The following is a 14,474-nucleotide window of genomic DNA, read 5'->3' on the forward strand; positions in this document are numbered from 1 at the left end:
AGGTTTATCTGGAGCCATAATTGGAAGAAGCACACCCCTCAAGTCACCAGAGCTGCCCCTTCAGGTACCATTAATGATCCAGGTTAGCCAGTCAGTTATCACGGAGTATTATGTACCTGCTCAAGTGTCACGCAGGTTTGACTCGGTTCCAATCTTTCATCGCCTGATGTGTTATTTTGGAGCCAGCTTGATCCCAAATCTCTATCTTCTCTTTTTCCACCAACCCCCACCCCCCCAACAGTCACCACCCCACTCTTTGCAGGGTAGCCTGTATTATGCTACATACCTTCATGTTCTAGATGTGCAAGTCCAATGCTGCATGCTAGGCTTATTCATCACCAACTGCTTAACAATCTTGTGTTCTGAGATATTCTCCTAAACAGCCATATGCCAATCTTACAATTTACAAAATGTGTCCTTAAGAGATTATCTGGAATTGTCACCTTTCAGACTGATGTGTGTATGTGTGTGTAATACTCTTTGAGCTTTTAGGGAAATGCTCCTGTTACATCAACAGCATTACACTGGGAACGAAGTGGCATTAAATAACTTTGCTACTCCCATATCCACAGCATTATACTTACTTGAATCTCTGATTTTGACTGAAACTCAGCAGTCTGTATGTGTAGCCAAACTCATGGCAGTACCTAGGTTGACCAACATCTTTTTTCTGATTCATCTGATGTTGGCTCCAGTTGTTGGATTGAAGCTGATGCAGCATGAATATGCAATGCCTTGTGTTCCTGGTCATTTGGCAAAAATGTGACACTATAACTTGATTACATTGCTGAAGTCCAAAGGAGTTTTGGGCTTGCTTCCAAATGATTATAACTGTCTTTCATTGAAGAAAGATTGTTCAGAAACTGAATTTCAAAGGGGGGACCAATTTGAAACCTCATCCCTGCTCAGTGTGTGAACCTTAGCTCATTTGGTAGCACACTGTTCTGAGTCAGAAGGTTCTGAATTCAAATCCCATTCTAGGACTTGAGCTCAAGATCCAGTGCAGTACTGAGGGAACACTGCTCATTGTTTTTCAGGTGAGACTGTAAATCAAGGCTCTGTCTGTATGCTCAGGTGGGTGCACTATTTGGAAAAAGAGCAGGGCGTTCTCCTGGTGTCTTGGGTCAACATTCCTCCCACAAGCAGCACCGCCAAAAACAGATTAACTGGTCATTCATCTCATTGCTGTTTGAGGAATCTTGCTGTGCGCAAAATGGCTGCTGCATTTGCCTACATAACAGTCACTGCAGTTCAAAGCAAAACATTGTATGTGAAGCACCTTGAGACGTTTCTGAGAGACATGATAAGGCGCAATATAATTTCTTTTGCTGCATGCCAACTTCTATTTGTGCTTCTGTCAATGAGCACAACTGCTTCTGACCCTGAGCTGGTGAAAGCTCTTTGTCTTGAGAGGGAAGGAAAGTCACTAGGCTAATTGCTTTAGGCCAACCTAGTACACTTCCAGTTTTAGAGTAGCATTGGCAGTTGGTTGCTTTGTTTTGACTGGGAATAACGCATGGCATCAGAGGACAGTTGGAAGTATAAACAGTTCTCTCCCTCTATTTTATGCTCTTGCCAATAAATTGAGAAGTTTAATTAAGGTTTACATCTTCAACAGTTTAGGAAGAGAAGTTACATGTTGAATGGAAGAAATGATTTTGAGTGCTACCCGGTGAATTCTTGACTGCACGGCAAGCATATTTGCCGGGGAAGTTTACACTGGGAGCAATTCTATCAGGTGACTGCAGGGAAAAGTTTTTTTTAAGTGCAAGGTATGGTGGTGGGTGTCTTTTTTTCCTCCATACCAATTACCATTTGGCAGACTGCGCTGCATTTTACAAGAATATCTGGTGTCTAGTTCACTGTGGCTGTAAATTTATGCCAAGCGCAAATGAAAGGCTGCAGCATTAATGCATTATAAATTTTCATATAAGCAAAGTTTTACATCTGGGAAACTGGCTATAATCCTCTAGCTGCTGCTGATTTGGTTTGGGATAGTTTGATTTATGTGCGGAATGTCTTTGGATTAGCCCACCCCTTAGCAGCTGCATTATGTGTGCATAAAGACAGTCGCAGTGCACCGGTAACTGCACACCTGCCTGCTTAGTCTTTTTTATTTTGATCAGATACTTATATTTTTTTTTAAAAACACAATCCTTCATAATGTAGCAATTGTTCATGAAAGATGTGTGTTCTTTTATCTCATCGTCTTCCACCCCGCCCCCCCACCCAAAACAGGGAAAATCCTCTTTATAACACACAGTCCAAGAAATAAACTCATTTTAATCCTTTAATCCCACCAACCATGGTATTTTCTTTTGTAATATTTTTATTTTCTCCACATCTCGTGAAAGTACTGACTACTTCCTGAGAAACCATACCACTGACATACTCCGCCCTCCAGTACCTCACCCAAGCACCTGTTCATCAGGTTTGAGCCCAGACAAGCTATTTCACTGTGTGATTCATCATGGCTGAGCTGAATTCTAGCGTAACACCTGTGCTTTCCAATAGGGGTCACCACATTGTGATTAGGTCCAGGACCCTGGCTGATTTCCCCTTTTTTCCATTCCTGGGGCACTGACATCAATTCTTGCATATGTTATACAAAAAAAACAACCATTTTGCCCTCAATGAGGCAAGGGATAGTAGTGCTTAGAAGTGGAACTTGGTTATGTAGTTTTCATCCAGTATCAGCATAAAACGCACTCAGATTAGATGCAGAGTAAAGCTTCCTTTTAATCTTCCCTGAAAATGTGGATCAGCCCCTGTTAGACTGTATCAGTGAGATTTTTTTTCATTTCCCTCACCAGCTTCTGTGAGTGAGGTTGGCAATTTGTGCTAAATTCTTCTATGTTTTATGCTGTTAACTCGATGTCTACTTGGAATTGAGTTGTTTGTTCAGAATCATTTCACCTGGGTTCCCTGCAACGGCAGAGACTGACTTTTATCCCATTGTTCTAGATTTAATTTGGATATGTCCCTTATCACTGCTGCTTCCCCCATATACCCTCCCTAAATCACCAGCACCACCTGATTTTCTACCCAGTGCGTCCTCCATTCCAGACAAACAGTTCTCCCACTGTCATCGGCACTCCCAATATGAAGGAAACAATCTCTATAGTTTTGACTGAATTACAGACCCAGGTTTTCATGATTTTGCAAGTTGCTATTGCATTAGGCAACTTCTGTTCTCAATGTACAGAGTGCTTCCAAGCATTTACTCGTTTGTGTTATAATTTTGCATTGTGATGCAACTGTGAAGACGGACTGAAGTGGCAAAAATTCTTTAGATTCTTTATTTGCTTTAAATAAACTAATCTCACATCAGCTAACAAGTATAAGTTGAGCAACAATTTTAAACTGACACACTATGGTGTCTTTGAAAAAGTGAAAATAATATGCACAAGGAGAATTGGCTTACTGTTACTAATAGCAGTTTAAGGAATGCAAATAGGCTGATATACATCTATTTGTCAACTGGATAAAGTTCATTTAAATAATTCAAATGCTGTATAATCAAAGTGAGGATCCTTTTGATGTGATGTGATATTTTTAAAAACTAGGCATCCCAGTTAGCTATATGGCCAAAGCTTCATTAAGACTTTCAGTTGTCTCTGTAGTATAAACATGTTCTATGACTGCCCTGGCAGTAGGCAACCATCCAAAAGAGTTTGCTGATTGAAATGAACCTGCCATTAACTTTTTTTAAAAATGACTCCTAATAACTAACCAATGTCACTGCAGCACGGTAATAATGTACTGACTAGGCAATTGCAGCCAAAAACTTGTACTTATATGGCGCCTTATATAGTGAAACGTCCCAAGGCACTTCACAAAATTCGGGGTGGGGTGGTGGCTGGGCTGGGTACAGACAACAGATACGGAGTTGCACTGAGGTGAAGGTACTGAAGGCACAGTCAATAAGAGAGGTTTTGAGACTTTTGTAGATGGAGAGATGTAGTAAGGTGGAGCGGTTCAGGAAAAGAATTCCAGGATGTAGGACTGTAGTGGTTGAAGACTCTGCCATGAATGGTGGAATTGTGGGGGGAACACAGTACGATAGAGTTGGAAAAAGAGAGGGTGTGAACTGGAACATAATGTTGGTGGAAGTTGCATAGATAGGAAGGGCCGAGGCTCTGGAGGGATCTTTAAACAAGGATGAGGATTCTGAAATCTATGTATTGTATGCAAGTATATCATTGAGGCAAGTGTGATAGATGAGTGAGACTTAGCCCAGGGTAGGATGCAGTCCCAGATGTTTGGATGTGTTAATGTGTGTGTTGGGGGAGAAGAACCTTGGATACTGGTAAGGAGGGACGTGAGAAATTGAGCTTGGAGGTGAAGGCAAGAATGAATATTTCACCACCGACGCACAGTAGCAGCAGTGTGTACCATCTACAAGATGCACTGCAGCAACACACCACCCCCACCTGCAAGTTCCCCTCCAAACCACACACCATCCTGACTGGGTCAAAATCCTGGAACTCCCTTCCAAACAGCACTGTGGGTGAACCTACCCCACATGGACTGCAGCGGTTCAAGAAGGCAGCTCACCACCACCTTCTCAAGGGCAATTAGGGATGGGTAACAAATGCTGGCCTGGCCAACAACGCCCACATCCCCATAAACAAATTTTAAAAAAGTTACAGTGGGGTGGAAGTACGGATGTAGACGACACATGTTAGAGTTGCAAAATACTGGATTTGGTGAAGAATCAGCTGTGTGTCAGATGGGACACTTGGATCGCAAAATAATAGGGAAGTGGTTAGAAAGGGCACAACCAGGCAGATCATAATGGCTTTGGTCTTGCTGGTATTCAGCTGGAAAAAGTTAATGGAGTGGGAAAGAGGGGAGAAGATGGTACACCTTATTTTAAAAAAAGAAATTGAGTTAATATGGTTGCGGACCACTAATTAGTGCTTACTTTTGAGTTAGTGGTGCAGTGTTCCGGAACACACACATTCTGAAGTCAGAAATTGCAGTTCAACATTACTATGATACAGAAGTTCTTATAAAATTGGACAGAAACTTTACAGAAAAGTTTATAAACCGAATTGTCACAGGTGGCTGAGACAGTGAACTAAACTGGGTACAAATCTCTTATTCAGTTAGGCTTGCTGTAAAGAGGAAACCACACAAACTGAACGGGGTTGGGGGGTGGGTGGAGAGAGGAAGCCTCAAACTAATTTGTAGCACACTGAATGCATGCTTCCCGATTACTATATACCTCATAACTTCTATTTTATTATTTTAGCTTTGCTTTGTGATTCACCAGTAGTTTCAAGTAGTTTCATGTGGTCTACTGTGTAAACATTATATATACAAAAAAAACTCTACCCAGCCAAATGCCAACAAAGCTAGACATATTGAATGGTGGCTCCCTTTCACCTTCATGTTTTGCCTGGCACTAAACAGTAAATAGAGGCCATTGTGATCTGCAGCAATGCATGATGTCTGTGCATGAACAGATAAACTGGTCTCTGTCCTATGGTTTGGCTCCAACAGGCCTACAGGGAGAACAAGCACAAAAATACATTGGGCAGACAAAAGTTGTTTGAGTGTTGTTCCCTGGGACCCACTCAATAGAGTAAACGTGCCTCAAGGCTAACAATGAATCTTTTGGGTTTTTTGAATGGCTTTTTAACAGAAGAGAAATTACAGCATCTTGGAAGCGGTGAGATCTCTGGAACAGGTCCAGGGCCTTGTGCTGAATATGATTCAGGACTGGAAACGACGACTACAGCTGTCAGGAAATGGTGCCTACTTTGAGGACAACCTGGGGTCACTTCAGGAATGGTGAGGAACCAGATTCAGTCCATTTGGTGTGCAGTATTTTACAAATAAATCGGCACGTAGGCGCAAAACTTCAAATTAAGATGCACTGAATTACAGTCGACTGCTGGAAATTTCCACTTGTTCATAATTAATGGTAGAAATTTTGGCTGAACATGATGTCGGTATTGGAGGATTACAAATAACTTAGAAATTTGATGCCTATTTGCCCAATCAATTTCTGTTGAATGATGGGCCTGTAGTTAATCATTTTATATTTTATTTAAAAATAAGTTATCTATAGATGTTGTTTAAAATTTGCCTCTGACTGCAGGCTAAACAGAAGGACGAGCCACCGCCTCAACCCTGCTCTTATATACAGTGGAGTTTTATGTATTGATATCTTGCTGTATTAAAGTCTTTGTGTGGTCCTGATCATGAGCATTAAATTTTATTTCAATATACAAATGTAAATGTGACCCAGTCCCATTCTTCTGAGCTCTCTAGCACCAGTTGCCCATTTCTTTCAGGCTCCCCACATTTGCAGCAGGTCAAGTTTAGGACTTGTATTTCTAAGCCTGGTCCAACATCAATGTTGTAACCTCCAATTCTGACACTCCTGCAGTGATTTGCTGATCTTGGTCCTCTGACTCCTGGTCATCATAGAATTTGCCAGTCTCCTGCTTTCCCCTTTGCCCATCTGCAAACTGGGAATTGTAATCAGCTTGAAATCAGGAGTTAGAACAGTCAGTACTATTGCTGTACTATAGGGTGAACCAATGAGGTGGCAGCGCTGAGAATAGACATTATGGCACAGTGCTAACAGGTCCAATTCCTGGAGTCTCACTGACAGTTGCACATGCGAACTCAGAGTCAGAGAAGGAAGAGTGGGAAACCTGCACTAACATCACAACATTGATGTCCGGTCAGGTGTAGGACGAAAAGTACTGTACTTACACCAAATGCAGGCAACCTGATCAAGCGGAATACTGGTACTAGAGAGTCCAAGTGAGCGGGGATGAACCAGCAGCAGAAACCTCCATGCATCAGTGTCTTTATTTGCTGGGTCTCTGGTACTTTGATGTGTTGAGAGTTCACTTTAGTGCAATCTACCTGTATATAACCTTTATTACTGTGTTTGTGAATTTGCAAGCACTGTAATTCTTTATATGTACATTTCGGCAGGCTAAACCAGGAGCTGGTGGCACAGAATTGTTTCAGTGATCAGCTGCTTTAGTATTCAAATGCTATAGTACTGGTGTTTGCCACTGGAATTCCGTGCTGAGCTGTAGAAAGAGAGAGTGCTCCTCTCTGAGTGGGCAGCATTTCAATTTACTTCAGTTCCTACAGTTAACTGTAACAGATCCCAAACCAAAACAAATTGTTCTGGACTTTTATCATTTTCCATTTATGGAGGATCAGTGCATCCAACCATTTGGTTGCAGTTTTTTAAAAGATCATCAATGTGCCACTTTTATGTAGTGGAGCAGAATCTGAATGACACTGTATGAGCTTTCATACAAATACATTTTAAATAGATGACTTTTCTAGGCTTGCCTTGACTTTCACATAAATTCAATCAAAAAACAAACCTGAATACACCTTGATAAGTTTCCAGTTTTTGAAAACAAAAACCACATTGATTCTTAAAAATAATGTATTCGGTTTCAGCCATAGTGGCTCGCTCTTAACATGTTGTGATGAAGTTGCAAACAGAGCTGTTTATTTAAAAAGCCTATCTCTGAATCTTGTCAGTGTGTCATGAATCAGAGAATTGCTAGTGCAGAAGGAGGCCATTCAGCCCATCGTGTTCACATCAGCTCTCTGAAAGAGCAATTCCCTCAGTTCCATTCCCCTGCTTTCTCCCCATAACCCTGCGCATTCTTCCTTTTCATATAACAGACTAATTCCCTTTTGAATGCTTCAATTGAACCTGCCTCCACCACATCCTCAGGCAGTGCATTTCAGACCTTAACCACTCACTGCATGAAAAAGTTTTTCCTCATGTCACTTTTACTTCTCTTACCAAATACTTTAAATTTGTGCCCTCTCGTTCTTGATCTTTTCACGAGTGGGAACAGTTTCTCTCTATCTACTCTATCCAGACCCATCATGATTTTGAATATCTCTATAAAATCACCTCTCGGCCGCCTTCTCCAAGGAAAACAGTCCTAACTTCTCCAATCTATATTCCGAACTGAAGTTCCTCATCCCTGGAACCATTCTCATGAATTTCTTCTGCACTCTCTCCAATGTCTTCACATCTTTCTTAAAGTGTGGCACCCAGAATTGGACGCAGTACTCCAGCTGAGGGTGAAATAGTGTCTTATTCAAGTTCAACATAACTTCCTTGCTCTTGTACTCTATGCCCCTATCAGTAAAGCCCAGGATACTGTACGCTTTATTAACCACTCTCTCAACCTGTCCTGCCACCTTCAATGACTTCACATATGCACCCAGGTCCCTCTGCTCCTGCACCCACTTCAGAATTGTACCCTTTATTTTATATTGTCTCTCCATGTTTTTCTTACCAAAATGGATCACTTCACATTTCTCTGCATTGAACTTCATCTGCCACCTGTCTGCCCATTTCACCAACTTGTCTATTTCCTTTTGAAGTTCTGCACTATATTCCTCACAGTTCACAATGCTTCCAAGTTTCATATAATCTGCAAACTTTGAAATTGTGCCCTGTATACCAAGGTCTGGGTCATTAATATATATCAGGAAAAGCAAGGGTCCCAACACTGATCCCTGGGGAACTCCACTACAAACCTTCCTCCAGTCTGAATAACATCCATTAACCACTACTCTTTGTTTCCTGTCACTCAGCCAATTCCGTATCCATGTTGCTACTGTCCCTTTTATTCCATGAGCTACAAGTTTGCTCACAAGTCTGTTGTGTGGCACTGTATCAAACGCCTTTTGAAAGTCCACGTACACCACATCAATGGCATTGCCCTCATCAACCCTCTCTATTACATCCTCAAAAAACTCCAAGTTAGTTAAACATGGTGCTCTATCCACTTTAAGTACAGACAGCCTATCTAATACTTCCTCTTTATCAATTTTAACCCCCTCTAGTGTCTGAATTACCTCCTCTTTCAACATTGCTTGGGTTGCATCTTCTTCCTTGGTAAAGACAGATACAAAGTATTCATTTAAAACCTCAGCTATGCCCTCTGCCTCCATGTGTAAATCCCCTTTCTGGTCCCTAATTGGCCCCACTCCTCCTTTTACCACACTTTTACTATTTATATGCCGATAGAAAACTTTGGGATTTCCTTTAATACTAGCTGCCAGTCTCTTTTCATGCTCTCTGTTTGCTTCTCTTATTTGCCTTTTCACTTCCCCTCTGGACCTTCGAAATTCAGCCTGGTTCTCAATGGTATTTCCGACCTGGCATCTGTCATAAAAGACCATTTTGTAAAGTGCAATTTTATTGATTTGAAAACATATCTGATTTGGGTCATTTAAAATTAGGTTTAGGAGCTTATGTGAAAAAGACAACATATTCAGTGCTCATTTCTTCTTAAATAAAAAATTATAAGATGTACAATTAACATTTTTTTCAATTTCCATTCCCTCCACCTAATTTTAATGTCTCCTCTCCTGAATTGCTGGATAGTTCTGAAGGCATTGACAGCTATCCAGTGCCTTGTCCAAGTGGCCATTCTTCATCCATGAATGTAGTGGGTATCAAGTGATTATTTGCTCATAGGAGACATTCAAACCCAGCACAGTATCATCCTTGCTGATATTTATACACATGCACCTCCCAGCAGGGGTCGCCTGTTGACTATCAGGAGTGGGAATCCAAGCTGATTTTTTTTTTCCCTCTCTAGCCCAGGGACACTGAAGCCAACTTGTAGTGCCCTGATCATTGCTCGACTGAGATCAGTTACCTCAGCACAGAGTGGGATGAACTGTAGACATTACCTGTCTATATGTCTGTGTTTCTTTGTTTAAAGAGGGTTGAGTATCCCCCTACAAGCCAGATGCCCAATGATACAGTTGGTGCGAAGTATCAGACATTTGTGTTGGAGGAATTGCTGTAATATGATCTGATCGCTGGAGGACCCTGAATTAATTACAACATGCCTACTGAGGGTGATTCAGCTCCTTTGGCTGTTGGTGAAACATTCAAAGTATTTTATTCCAGTTTAAGGTAGTTAGCACTTCAATCATGCTAGCTATCCATCCGAGTGTCATTTTCTTTTAAGGTGCTTAATGAAGAGCTTGCAATGCAATCATGTGACAAGATATTAGTCACAGTTAACCCAGGTAGGACTAGAGAAGAGTATCCTCCAAGGAAAGCTGGAATTTTAGGCTCAATTTGGAATGCCAACCTTGGTCTTACTGTTACTAGTCTTAGTGTTCTAGTATTTTAGTTGCTAGAATTCTCTCTCTTCTTTTGATTTATTATTTAGGGTTGAATGTTTGACAGTCTGCTCTTATTCCAGGTGTGATAAGCTTGCAGAAATGAACTGTCAGATTCAGCAGGAATTCGGGCTGATTAGCACACAGGAAGACATTGCTATTGACCAGATATCAGGAGTGCCCGAGAAACTTTCCACCTTGCTCAATAACTTGGTCAGAAGGTAACTCCTTTATTACCACAGCAGATCTGGCAGCATCTGTGGAGAGAGAGAAACCGAGTTAACGTTTCAGGTCAATGATGTTTACGTTAACACATTTAAGGAGTATTTAGATGAGCACTTGAAATGCCATAGCATACAAGGCTACGGGCCAAGTGCTGGAAAATGGGATTGGAATAGATAGGTGCTTGATGGCTGACACAGACACGATGGGCTGAAGAGCCTGTTTCTGTGCTGTGTGACTCCATGACTCTATAACTCTGTTTCTGCCTCTCTCCACAGATGCTACCAGACCTGCTGAGTATTTCCAGCAATTTCTGTTTTTATTTCAAATTTCCAGCATCCAGAGTATTCTGCTTTTATTTCCTTTATTACTATCTTGCTTGTACCACCAAATGGCGGAGCAGGCTCGAGGGGCCATCTGGTCTACTCCTGCTCCTATTTCTTCTGTTTATCACAGAATCAGAATTATTACAGCACAGAAGGAGGCCATTCAGCCCATCGTATCTGCACCGGCTCTCCGGAACAGCAATTCACCTAGTGCCATTCCCCTGCCGCCTTCCCATAATCCTGCACATTCTTCCTTTTTTAGATAACAGTCTAATTCCCTTTTGAATGTTTCAATTGAACCTGCCTGAACCACACTCCCTCAGGCAGTGCATTCCAGACCTTAACCACTCGCTGCGTGCAAAGTTTTTCCTCATATCGCTTTTGCTTCTCTTACCAAATACTTTAAATCTGTGCCCTCTCGTTCTCGATTCTTTCACGGGTGGGAACAGCTTTTCTCTATCTGTGTCCAGACCCCTCAGGATTTTGAATACCTCTATCAAATCACCTCTCAGCCTTCTCCTCCAAGGAAAACAGTCCTAACTTCTCCAATCTATCTTCCTAACTGAAGTTCCTCATCCCTGGAACCATTCTCATGAATCTTTTCTGTATTCTCTCTAATGTCTTCACATCTTTCCTAAAGTGCGGCACCCAGAACTGGACACAATACTCCAGCTGAAGGTGAGCTAGTGTCTTATACATACAAGTTCAACATAACCTCTTTGCTCTTGTACTCTGTCCCCCTATTAATAAAGCCTAGGATACTCTATGCTTTATTAACCACTCTCTTAACCTGTCCTGCCACCTTCAATGATTTATGCCCATATACCTCCAGGTCCCTCTGCTCCTGCACTCTCTTTAGAATTGTACCCTTTATCTTATATTGTCTCTCCATGTTCTTCCTACCAAAATGAATCACTTCACATTTCTCCACGTTGAACTTCATCTGCCACTTGTGTGCCCATTCCACCAACTCGTCTATGTTCTTTTGAAGTTCTACACTATCCTCCTCACAGTTCACAATGGTTCCAAGTTTCGTATCATCCGCAAATTTTGAAATTGTGCCCTGTACACCCAGGTCTAGGTCATTAATATATTTATGGAACAGCAAGGGTCCCAACACTGACCCCTGAAGAAATCCACGACAAACCTTCCTCCAGCCCGAAAAACATCCATTAACCACTACTCTCTGTTTCTTGTCACTCAGCCAATTTCGTATCCATTTCCATGTTGCTACTGTCCCTTTTATTCCATGAGCGATAACTTTGCTCACAAGTCTGTTGTGCGGCACTGTATCAAATGCCTTCTGAAAGTCCACGTACAACTCATCAACCCTCTCTGTTACTTCTTCAAAAAAAACTCCAGCAAATTAGTTAAACATGATTTTCCCTTGACAAATCCGTGCTGGCTTTCCTTAATTAACCCACATTTGTCCATGTGCCTATTAATTTTTGTGTTGAATTGTTGTTTCTAGAAGTTTCCCCTCCACCAAAGTTAAACTGACTGGCCTGTAGTTGCTGGGCTCATCTTTACACCCTTTTTTGAACAAGGGTGTAACGTTTGCAATTCTCCAGTCCTCTGGCACAACCCCCGAGTCTAAGGAAGACTGAAAAATTATGGCCAGTGCCTCCGCAATTTCCACCCTCACTTCCCTCAGTATCCTTGGATGCATTTCATCCAGTCCTGGTGCTTTTGTCAACTTTAAGTATAGACAACCTATCTAATACCTCCTCCTTATCAATTGTAAATCCTTCTAGTGTATTAATTACCTCCTGTTTCACTGTTGCCTGGGTAGCATCATCTTCCTTAGTAAAGACAGATGCTAAGTATTCATTTAGCAACTCAGCTATTCCCCCTGCCTCCATGTGTAAATCCTCTTTTTGGTCCCTAATTGGCCCTATTCCTCTTTTGCCACCTTTTTACTATTTATATGCATCTCAAAGACTTTGGGGATTCCCTTTTATGTTAGCTGCCAGTCTCTCTTCATACTCCCTCTTATTTGCTTTTACACTTCCCCCTCTGAACCTTCTATATTCAGCCTGGTTCTCCATTGTATTATCCACCTGACATCTGTCCTCAGGACACTTTTTTTTCTTAATCTCTCTCTTCTGTCATCCAGGGAGCTCTGGATTTGCTTGCCCTACCTTTCCCCTTTCAGGGAATATACCTTGATTGTGCCTGAACTATCTCTTCTTTGAAGGTAGCCCATTGTTCAGCTACTGTTTTTCCTGCCAATCTTTGACTCCAACTTATTCAGCCCAGATCCATTCTAACCCCTGAAGTTGGCTTTCCCCCAGTTAATTATTCTTACTCTAGATTGTTTTTTGCCCTTTTCCATAGCCAACCTAAACCTTGTGATACAATGATCACTGTCCCCTAAATGTTCTCCTACTGATATTTGATCCACTTGGCCTACCTCATTCCCAAAAACCAGGTCCAGCAGTGCATCCCCTCTTGTTGGACTGAAAACGTACTGCTGTAGAAAATTTTCCTGAACACACTCGAGGAACTCTTGCCCCTTTCTGCCCTTTATACTACTATCCCAGTCTATATTCAGATAATTAAAGTCCTCCATTATAACTACTCGATAATTAGAGTCACAGAGTTATACAGCATAGCAACAGGCCCTTCAGTCCATCGTGTCCATGTTGGCCATCAAGCACCTATCTATTATAATCCCATTTTCCAGCACTTGGCCCATAGCCTTGTATGCTATGGTGTTTCAAGTGCTCATCTAAATACTTCTAAAATGTTGTGAGGGTTCCTGCCTCTACCACCTCTTCAGACAGTGTGTTTCAGATTCCAACCATCCTCTGGGTGAAACATTTTTCCTCAAATCCTCTCTTAAACCTCCTGCCCCTTACCTTAAATCTATGCCCCCTGGTTATTGACACCTCCGCTAGGGAAAAAATTTCTTCCTATCTATGCCCCTCATAATTTAGTATACCTCAATCAGGTCCCCCCTCAGCCTTCTCTGCTCTAAGGAAAACAACCCCAGCCTATCCAGTCTCTCTTCATAGCTGAAATGCTCCAGCCCAGGAAACATTCTGGTGAATCTCCTCTGCACCCTCTCCAGTGCAATCACATCCTTCCTATAGTGTGGTGCCCAGAACTGTACACAGTATTCCAGCTGTGGCCTAACTAGCGTTTTATACAGCTCCATCATAACCTCCCTGCTCTTATATTCTATACCTCGGCTAATAAAGGCAAGTATCCCATATGTCTTCCTAACCACCTTATCTACCTGTGCTGCTGCCTTCAATGATCTATGGACAAGTACACCAAGGTCCCTCTGACCCTCTATACTTCCTAGGTTCCTACCATCCATTGTATATTCCCTTGCCTTGTTAGTCCTCCCAAAATGCATCACCTCACACTTCTCAGGATTAAATTCCATTTGCCACTGCTCTGCCCATCTATATCGTCCTGTAATCTAAGGATTTCCTCCTCACTAGTTACAACGCCACCAATTTTTGTGTCATCTGCGAACTTACTGATCATACCTCCTATATTCACGTCTAAATCATTAATGTACACTACAAACAGCAGTTCTTGCACCCCTCTGTAATTTCCTTGCAAATTTGTTGCTCTACATCCTTTCCACTAGTGGGTGGCCTATAGACTACACCGAGCAATGTAATTGCACCTTTTTTGTTTCTTAGCTGCAGCCAAATAAATTCTGTCATTGATCTCTCTGGGATATCCTCTCTTTCCAGCACTGTAAAAAAGGAGAGAGTACAGAAAAGATTCACGTGAATGGTTCCAGGGATGAGG

At 41.9% G+C, this 14,474-nt stretch overlaps 1 protein-coding gene across 4 annotated transcripts in view; it reads left to right on the plus strand.

Annotated features, from left to right (window-relative positions):
* The window catches only part of LOC137358592 (signal transducer and activator of transcription 5B-like), a 117,217-nt gene that overhangs the window by 67,964 nt on the left and 34,779 nt on the right, over nt 1-14,474 (plus strand). For 3 of the 4 annotated variants that reach the window (XM_068024633.1, XM_068024632.1, XM_068024631.1), the window contains 2 exons: nt 5,651-5,799; nt 10,239-10,376. In XM_068024633.1, the coding sequence (XP_067880734.1) occupies nt 5,651-5,799; nt 10,239-10,376 (287 nt within the window). The remainder of the gene's footprint in view (nt 1-5,650; nt 5,800-10,238; nt 10,377-14,474) is intronic. The other variant, XM_068024634.1, reaches the window with a different exon arrangement.

Source organism: Heterodontus francisci, chromosome X (assembly GCF_036365525.1).
Source record: "Heterodontus francisci isolate sHetFra1 chromosome X, sHetFra1.hap1, whole genome shotgun sequence".
Taxonomy (NCBI): domain Eukaryota; kingdom Metazoa; phylum Chordata; class Chondrichthyes; order Heterodontiformes; family Heterodontidae; genus Heterodontus; species Heterodontus francisci.